Source organism: Mercurialis annua, linkage group LG4 (genome assembly GCF_937616625.2).
Source record: "Mercurialis annua linkage group LG4, ddMerAnnu1.2, whole genome shotgun sequence".
Classification (NCBI taxonomy): domain Eukaryota; kingdom Viridiplantae; phylum Streptophyta; class Magnoliopsida; order Malpighiales; family Euphorbiaceae; genus Mercurialis; species Mercurialis annua.
The window spans coordinates 40,397,505-40,407,500 of record NC_065573.1 but is presented as its reverse complement, the minus strand read 5'-3'; the positions used below and the strand labels follow the sequence as shown (position 1 = coordinate 40,407,500).

At 31.1% G+C, this 9,996-nt stretch overlaps 1 protein-coding gene and 1 long non-coding RNA gene across 3 annotated transcripts in view; one reads left to right on the top strand and one right to left on the bottom strand.

Annotated features, from left to right (window-relative positions):
- LOC126678851 (uncharacterized) overlaps positions 1-404 on the top strand; it is a 1,502-nt gene extending 1,098 nt beyond the window's left edge. For both annotated transcript variants that reach the window (XR_007640746.2, XR_007640747.2), the window contains exon 2: positions 1-404. This exon is cut by the window's left edge. This is a non-coding gene — a long non-coding RNA (uncharacterized LOC126678851).
- Positions 405-4,474: 4,070 nt separating this feature from the next.
- Positions 4,475-9,716, bottom strand: LOC126679094 (probable GABA transporter 2). The gene is made up of 7 exons (XM_050374035.1): positions 9,318-9,716; positions 8,992-9,222; positions 7,932-8,029; positions 6,619-6,805; positions 5,688-5,818; positions 5,320-5,556; positions 4,475-5,185 (listed from the first exon to the last, which is right to left on the bottom strand). Exons 1-7 carry the CDS (start codon positions 9,391-9,393, stop codon positions 4,796-4,798), a joined length of 1,350 nt encoding a protein of 449 aa, XP_050229992.1. The 5' UTR covers positions 9,394-9,716; the 3' UTR covers positions 4,475-4,795.
- Positions 9,717-9,996: the final 280 nt, after the last annotated feature.

Sequence of the window (9,996 nt, the reverse complement as noted above, 5' to 3'; positions counted from 1 at the left end):
GTTCCTTAGTTTGGAAATGGCAAGGTCCAGTGCGTATCCATATTTTCTTGTGGCTACTTGCTGAAATTTGGGGAGCTTAGTACATCTTGAGTATGGCTTAGGAAACATGAATTAGAGTTGTTGTCTTGGAGATCGACAATGAAACAGTTGTGGAACGTTTTCAATCAAGAACTCAAGTAGATAATTACAGTCTGATTAATAGTTGCAGGATGATGCTTGATAAACCTTGATACATTGAGGTTATTCATGTTTTTAAAGAGGGCAATAAAAGTGCAGATGCTAAGGCTAATTTTGCAAAAAGTTTATCACCATTTTATCATGAGTATAAAGTGTTAATGAGATTGTAATTCAGGATATTATGGGAATTTCATTCGCTGGAATGTGTATAAAATAGCCTTTTGATATCTTTCCCGTTTTTTATATAAAAATAAATAAACATAAAAAGCAATTCCTTTTATATTATAACACTTGAATTTTTTTCATATTTACTTCAAGTTGATTTCACGTTTACATAAACCATACTTCGATTTTTTTTTATTTTAACATATTACATAAACAATCTAACCATAAATACGTCAAATGTATAGTGAAATATAAAAAACAAAAAAAAACAAAATACAAATATAATACTATTTTATTTATGAAATAGTTTACATCATGTTGATTTCAAGTTGATTGTAGGTTGATACAAGTATATTTTGATTTTTTTTTATTTTAACATATTACTTAAACAATCTAACCATAATATGTCAAATGTATAGTCAAATATAAAAAGCAAAATATAAACATAATACTATTTTATTTGTGAAATAATTAACATCATGTTGATTTCAAGTTGATTGTCAGTTGATACAAATATATTCGATTTTTTTAAAAAAATTAACATATTACATAAATAATCTAACTATTATATGTCAAATGTATAGTCAAATAAAAAAACAAATAACAAAATATAAATATAATACTATTTTATTTGTGAAATAGTTTAAATCATGTTGATTTCAAGTTGATTGTAGGTTGATACAAGTAACAGTATCTAATTTAAAAAACATAAATTCAGAAAAAAAATAAAAAAACTTGATTAAACATAAAGTAAACATTCTTATAAACATTCATAAAAAAAACTTAAATTAAATTTAAAAAAATAAACAATAAATCTATATTATTAGCCTATAAAATAAATGCAAAGTACTTTTTTGAAACATAAAACCGCAAAATAAAAGTCTAAACATAAAAACATCAATTATATATATGCCGCTCGTATTTGATGGGACGTTCGTCATCAATGATTATGTACAAGTCTTCCTTCCAACAACCATATGCATACAAAGGAGAAACATAGCGAGCATGATGTTCATTGACATCAAAATTGGATCCCATTTCTTTTCCATCAACAAAAATTTCAGCGGCACAGAACATGTAGACTCCACAGTCACTGTAAATAAAAAAAAAGGAGAAAATACTAATCACAACACATAACAAACCATAGTTTACTTATAGTTGATGTGTAGTTGATTCAAGTAATATTTTGCAAAAAGAATAAATATACACAAACAATTAAACAAAAGAAACACTTATTTATCAATTTTAATAGGCGAAGTTTAAACAATTATGATATCAAAGAGATTAGTTTCATTCTTTCTCTCATACGGACCAACAGTAACATCGATTCAAGTAATAAACATTAAATAAACTATGAATCAACCAAAATAAAATCCTAAAAATTTAAAAATAAACTCATTCAAATGAAAATAAAAATTAGTAAACAAATCAACATCAAGTAAACTATGAATCAACCAAAACTAAAGCCTAAACATTAATAAAATAGAAATGATGATTTTTAATCATATTTAAATAATGATAAGAAGAAACAAAATATATAATAACAATAATGAATAAACAATTAAAACTTACCCAAATAAACTAAGTAGGAAAAATGATGATGAAATTGGTGCATCCATGACCAGCAACCATTCGTCATTTACAATGCCATATAAAGAAAAAGCATATTAGAATCTCCATTAATAAAGTTACTCTATTAGTACTTGAACTCTTTTAAATCCAACCAGAAGACACGAAACTACCATCATTATAATCATTTAGATTATGATAATTTGTGGAATTATATAAGCTCATATACTTTATTAAGTCTCATCTGCAAATTCAATAGTCAACCGTAGCAATCAAATTAAGCAAAATCAAAAATAAACCATAACTGTCAAAATTTCAAAAAAAAAAACACTTAGAACATAAAATTAAATAATATAATTGAAAATAGAAATATACATTTAAAGGATATTACAGCAAAACCCGTCGCTCTTTCTCCGGTCGCCGGAGCATAAACGGAAGTTGCCGGAGTATAAATAGTCGCCGTTCTTTGAAAACTGAAAACTCCACTACAATCCCGCCACTTCCAGTTGTTCGTTCTTTAAAAACTGAATCGCCGGTCACTAAATTGATATGATGATGGCTGTGGTGAAAATGGAGAAGAAAATGTTAATGGAGGAAGTAATTCTTCTAAGTGGTGGTGGTTGTTGACTCTCAGATCTAATTGTAGTTGGTGGGATATAGCTCAGTGTGAGTAAATAGTGAAGGGTAGAAAGGGATTAAAAATATTTTGAGGTATAAGTGAAAACTTCTAAATTTAATTGAGAGATTTCTGCTCATTTTTTATTTCTGAGTCGCTAACGTATAGTTTTATTAAAAATGAGACATAGAGTGTAATTTCCTCTTCTTCTTTTACTGTTGAACTTTGCCAACGGCCCAACAGAGACACCGGACAAAATGAAGATAAATTAGCACCGTTTACACTTACATCATAGTACAAATTTAACGAAGTAAATCATTTCATTCTTTATAAATTATACTTTAATTTTTTTATGTCGGTTTGGTTTATAATAAATTGGCAAATTAATTCTATATGTTTATATAATTAATATCTAAATTGACAGATAATATGAAAATACATGTTCTACCAATTTTATAAGTCATGACAATTTTATTCAACAAACAAATAAAAAATACAAAAAGTTTAATTAATAGAAATAAAATTAGCTAGACCTTTTATATGTTTTATTTTAACTGGTTAAAGTTTATTGATGGAGCACATATCAAATCAATATTGTGAATCATAAACCTAAGATTGATCAAGACCTTTTAACATTAAATATGAAATCATTTATGATCTATAATACATTTTATTTTATTTTACTTTATTATTTTATTTTACTTTATTGTTGACAGTTTTATATGCATTCCTTTATGAATAATTTATTTATTTTTATTTTTTATGAAAAGTTTTTGAGATGGTGATTAAACAAATTTCATGGTTGTATACTCTGAAATCAAAAATGAATTTGCATGTGATGAAAAGGTTTTAACTGAAGACTTTATTTTATTAGAGAAACAATTTGATAATTTATGGAGTATTTTTTTTATTTTTATAAGTAAGAATGTATATTTCATGTCAGGATGATCGAATTTTATTTTTTTGATAAATCTCCGAATTTCTTACAAATATAAGTGTTTTGTATATGATTAAATAAATTTTTTGAATTAAAAAAAATATTAAATCATATTAAATTTGTAGAAATGTTTTGATAAATATTTTGTTAGTATAATAATATTTTAATAATAATATATAAAATTATAAAAATAAATTATTTTTTAAATATAAATTAATGATTAATTTATAAAAATAAGTTAAGGGTGAAAAAATATTTATTTTCATCAATTAATTTCATATCCTTTTTAATTTATTATTTGAATATAATTATCAAAATATAAAATGGCGGATTATACTGTCAAAATTAATCACGCTCATGTTAAATGGATAAAAATAAATTTGTTTATAAATACTATGATAGATTTAAAAGTAAAAAAATGAACTAAATAATGGGTGAGGATAATTTAATAGTAAAACTGTTGTCTAAATCTAAAAAAAAAGTATGTTCCGGTCTCTATTCTCCTATGTAATTGAAGCAAAAAAGGGTCTGACATAGCACATTGTGAAGGGATTATTTATTAATTCTCTCGAGGAAAAGGAGGGAACTAAACGAAGAGCAAATCCCCCGTAAAGTGGCGATTACACCTAATCTAGAATATAACAAGATTATTATATGAAGAAATTAACATGTTAAACATGAGTACAGCCTCAGCAATTACTTAGGTGGGTGAAACTGGTCAATGTTCATATTTACATGGAAAAATGTTATTTATTTGCATTCCTTTAATCTTTGAAAAGCTAAAGAGTTGACTTAAGCCAGCCTGATCTCAATTTTAATGAGGCATTTTTTTTTTTTAAGAATAAGGTCAGTAGTATTAAACTAAATCGTGAGCAGTTACATCCATAAGAAAAACAGGATAAGAATTAATCCACTCCTACTGAACTGACAAAGAACGTGATGTTTGAGCAAGAAAAAGCGCAGTATTGTTTGCAGATCGTCTTAGTTGCTCTTTTCAATGGAGAGCAAAGTACAAACTCAGAATGCGATTTAATTTTAAGTAAAATAAAGCATTAATTTACAATCAAGCGATTCAAAAGAAAAATATCATACAAAAATTTGATTCTGTTCACCAACATGAGAAGCTTATTCACATTTCAATATGATTTGCCCTGTTTACCATCAGTATGCCTTTTGATTTATCACCAACAAAATGTCCCCTTTGGCAAAAACAATTTTCTGTTGCTGTTGATCAAGAAATTGCTCGCCGTTTATAATTCTTGTAAGGTAAATTTCCTGGATCATCAACAAATGCAGAACAAGATCACAATGTATTTTATGTGAAGATTTAATTAATCAACCACATCATCGCTGAAGAGCTTGAATTTCTTGGCATCAAGAACCAATTTTCTTACAGAAGAGAAAGCTCCCATAATTCCTGCACCAGTAAACACAATTATAATGGAGATGTTGATCAAATACGTGATCGACGATTTTCGAGGTTTGTAGGTCATATTGTAGAGAAGCATTGGTAGCACAAAATCTAGAGGAATAAAGCCTACAGCTCCTACAACACCATTTATGTCTCCAAAGAATGGAAGCATGGCTGCCATAAATCCACAGAATATCACATAAATAGTACGCAGAATTATCCGAGGAATTAGGTTCCTTTTTGAGAACACTCCTTGATTCACATCCGCTGAGTTTTTTTCCATGATCTCGTACGCTACTTGAGAATATACCTGTGTTGTCGGAAAACGGAAACTGAAATGAATAAAATGTAGACTCGACAAGTTTTAGTGCAACATAGTAATCAGTGAAACCAAAAGTATCATGTCCTATACTAGATTACTTGAAGAGTGGATTTTAAGTTTACCAGTCCAATAGCAAAGAGCTGAAATAGGACAAAGATGACACCGAGGCCAAGAACCCATGTCGGAGCCAGAGCAGGGCCCTCATCTGGTAATAAGCTTTTGAGAATGTTAGAATTAGATTTGTTTCCAAACACCCAGTATCCTGCAACTGCAGCTGAGTAGAACGTAACCAGAATAACGCTATAACACATCAGAAGTCCTTTAAACATCTTTCCAGTAGCAGGGGGAGCCAAAGTTGCCTGCATTAATTAGCACACAAAAGCACTAGTGGTCTATCAAATCTATCTCTTAGCGGTGGTGATGAATAAATAAAAACGAATCTAAGTCTCCAAAATTGAAATAAGGATTGATGAAGAAGTCGTAAAGTTACTTGTATTTCAGGCAGTATACCATTCCCAAAAATAGCAGCTATTATGGAAATGGAAGTGAAGGCACTGAACACCCTTGCAGATTCAGAAGACTCTAACGAATAATCTCTCGGTGGGGCATGTTTTAAGAGACCTGCGTAACAGACGGAATCCTAAAACTCATTAGAGCAGTTAACTTCATTTTAAATTTTAGAAGAAAATATTATAAGCATTGCATCAGAAAACTGTTTCTATCTTCAAAAACTATTCGTTATAATTAGAGTACAAGATCAATCTGCAATGTCCTTGAAGATGAAAAAGGATCAAGCAGTTATAAATACCATATTATTACTTTCTTATAAGAGAGAAATTTCTCCACAATAAATAAATTTTAATGCAGACAGTAATTTGTCCCCCAAGATAGCCAACATACTTTAAATACAAGGACATAACAGAAACTATCTTTTGGCTAGTAGCAGCTTCATATTAATTACAAACGATCCCATGAGGATCAGAGAGCACTGTAACAGTATTGGATGATTCAATAAATTGTGCTGGCCCATCTTGGGATTCAAATTTTTAAATACCTGAGAAACATGTGATGTGAAGGAAGGAACCTTCTATAATTTAATTTCATAAAGAAGAGAGATCGGAGGTTGGCATAGCTATAAGTGTGGGATAGAGGGACCATAACCACCCACAAGAGAACTACAGGAAAGTAGGGGTGGCCACAGCCTATTCGGGCCTGGAACCAAAGCGGAACCGGACTGGTCAAAACCAACCAGGAACAGATCAAACCAGGAGCTGGGCTCCAATCCGGCCGAAACCGTGGCCCAGGCTTGATAATTTAGAACTGTTGTGCCCTTAGATACTCTTTTCTCATGGTAACTAAATGAAATCAAGTAATAAATACAAGTAAATACGCAAGAGATAGTTTTAGGAATATTGTGGTACCTGCATTGATACAAGCACCAACTACAAGGAAAGTGTAACCCAAACTGAGAAATAGTGAAGCCATGTTGAGGTGTCTCAGAGAATGGAAAGTTGGAAGCTGAGAGAGTACTATCATTACTGCAGTCACCATTGCTATGAACTCAAACAGTTTCAGGGGTCCATTGGGAGATACGCTCGAGTACATGATCTTTACAGAACAAAGTGTCGGAATCAGAAGCAGAATCATTAAAATAATAAATAGCCAGTATTCGAATTAATCTCTCATATATATAATTTTAAATAGCAAGAACCTAATAACCTGTGATTAACTGAAGATTTTTATCTATACCAAGGCATACCAATCAAACTGATAAAAAATTGCAACTAAGAGAAGCAATTTTTTGTCATTATCATTCAAAACATGAGCTGAATTAAAAAAAATAATGACTCTTTTCTTAGTTTTCAGCATTGCACCTTGATTAGATGAGGATTCTCTGCATTTTAGAATTTTCTTTCCCAGTTGTCTACTACTGTTCTAGTTCTAGATGGACTTTCTTACTATAACAAAAGGGAGACCAAGGTATGAATTAATACTAAAAGCAGGTGGCTAACCACTTTCTGCTGTGATAAATTATGGATTATGAGGTTATCTGGAGGCAGTGAGAAGATCATATTGGCGATCCAATTAAGTCCAAGTAGCTTTAAGCATACAGATTGGAGGAGAGCATTCGGTTTGAATCAAACCAAACCAAACTGATTTTTTTTACAAAACCGGTCGGTTCAGTCCATTTTTTGATTCAAATTGCATCGAAATTTCAGCTGAAGGTATTTTATGTTCAAAAACTAACCAAACTGAAAATGAAATTTTTTATAGTGTCAATCAAACCAATCCAAACCAAATTAGTCTATTAGGTTCAGTTTTTTTTGGCGTGGTACGGTTTTTGCACACCCCTATTACCACTATACCAGTGTTTGTATGTCATAACTCGGTGCCTTCTGAAATTGAAAAACATATGATGAATGTTTTGTCCTATGCATATAGATAATAGATTACACATTTGATGTGCCTTCTAATTGTCTTTGCGTGATGGTAAAGTCACCAAATTCAGACAAAATATCTAAAGACCTTGATAGCAACTAAAATAGAAGACCAAATAGCTAAAATAGGCTGGTACAATATCTTTATCCTTAAGCAATATGAAGGCCCGATTAGTACGCATATAAGACATCAAAACACGTCTTATTTTTGGAACAAAGTAACGAACAGATAAAGCTTGTCAAAATTGGATCCAATTAGAAGAAGCACAATCATACAAGCATCATGTAACAAATACCTGAAGGCATTCCCCTGCAAGCAAAATTGCTCCTATACTTATCCCCGTGTTTATAGTCGTTTGAATAAAAACGACAATGTAAAACATCCATCCAGACCCTGTACAAATTGGCGACTCCATTTCATTAGCAACCAACTTTAAAAAAAAAAAAACATTTGTAACCAACTTAAATGCTGTAAAGATACTAAAAGTACTTAGTTTAGATTATTGGGTGAACGTTACCCAATTACCTTTACAACAAGTTATGCACATTTGTTATTTTATGACAATGACCAAAAAGATGCTATCTATAGAATGCCAGACTTGTTACTACATGCAATAGAGTTGCTTTTAGAAACATTTAGCTTATAAGTATATGTAATGTCAGACTTTAAAAACTATAAAAATTATTACTGTGAGTGTGATTAATAGATGATCTAAATATCTTATAATCATCCCTTGAAGATTAAGAAAAAATTGCACTAGTGAAGGAATCTACTATTTGAACTTTTAAAATTTAAAACAAAGAAGTACTTTTTTAAATCATTTTTGCAGTAACTATATTTTATGAAAAGTCAACTTTCCCAGAAGTTTAATATAGGTTGTTTGTTTTAGGGCGTGCAAACTTAATTCTAATACAATATATATTTTTTTAATTACTAGACATAAATATCCTTTTATATCTCTATATTGTTAAAAATAAATTTTTTTTTTTTTTTATATAAAATTAATAAATAATTAAGTTACCATTTATCAATTCTTGTATAGTAAGGTTTAGCTAGATTACTCCCACAAGCACTCCCCCTCCCCAAATTATCAAAAAAAGATAAAGGTTAATGGTAATGATATTTACCCAAAATCTAGTATTTAAAATGTAACTTAAACTAGAATGTACCTTAAACTTATCGCTATAATACATTCAGTTACAAATTTCACAAAATAATTTAATTGCTAGAAAAACGCCACGTGTACGAAACTCTAGGAACGGAAAGTCAAAATCCAAAGAGAAGGCCGATTAAAGCAAAAAGATCCGAAAATAAAATCCAATTAAGAAAAGAAGTGTGTGAATAGCTCAACTCACCAAAAACGTCGGCAGCTAACTCGCGGAAGCGAATGTGACGGCGACCGGCTTTTTCACAGTGATCCAGCACCTTCGACATGAGGAAGTAAGAGTAGAAAGTAACGACTCCCATAACCGTCAAGCACAGAAAACCTAGGCCCCACCCTAACCCTCTGAAAGCGTACGGTAACGTCAGAATTGTGGGCCCTACTATCGCCGTCGTCAAGTGAAACCCCGCGTGCCACCACTCCCCTTCCCAAAACAAACGTAACAAGAAAAAACCGTAATGCTAACGTGCGCCATACGCGACTGCTGCTTTAAAATTGTAAACAAATGAATTAATCTACCTTTGGATTCGAGGACGAAGGCGGCGCCGGCGTCGGTGTCGCGGTGGAAATGATCCGGTTCTGGAGGAGTAGCCATTATCGGTGAATTTAGAGTCGGATGACAGTTAGAGAGGGTTTATTGGAGGCGTCGAAAGAAAGCTAAGCTTAATGTATAATGTAAGGAGAGAAAGCATATATGTTTTGCCGGCTGATATGATAATATATAGTTAGCACTTAGCATATAATAATAATAATAATAATAATAATAATTGTTATATTTACACTACTTGATATGAAGAATAGTATTTTTTTTTGAAGTGGAATAGTATTTATTTATGTGATATTTGTAGAGTCTCTGTCTGTGCGTATAGGTGAGAGTTACAAGTGAGAGAGGGAATTGGTCGAATAGGATGGGGATGATGACAATTGACGAAGAAGGAGGAGTAGATTACAATCTAAAGCTTAAAGTTAAACAGTTTAATTTGTTTAACCTTTAGTTTGTTCAAGATTACATCATTACCCTTTTCCGTAAACTTAGTCTAATAGTGAGTCTGAGTGTGTGGGGCTGTAAGGGCCGCAAATGTCAAGAGACAGAGCGTAATTAATTTGTAGTGTTTGGTTAGCTCAACTCAACGTCATTGCTCGATCAAACAGTTGGACCAGTCATCAATTGTTATGGAAATATAAGTCTGAGTCAATT

What these genes read in the sequence shown, in the direction of transcription:
- LOC126679094 (XM_050374035.1), bottom strand. Translation starts at nt 9,393, where the DNA reads ATGGCTACTCCTCCAGAACCGGATCATTTCCACCGCGACACCGACGCC. An exon ending in CTTCGTCCTCGAATCCAAAG is followed by an intron (nt 9,223 to 9,317) that starts GTAGATTAATTC and finishes TGTTTTGGGAAG; the next exon opens with GGGAGTGGTGGCACGCGGGG. An exon ending in TTGCAGGGGAATGCCTTCAG is followed by an intron (nt 6,806 to 7,931) that starts GTATTTGTTACA and finishes TGTTCTGTAAAG; the next exon opens with ATCATGTACTCGAGCGTATC.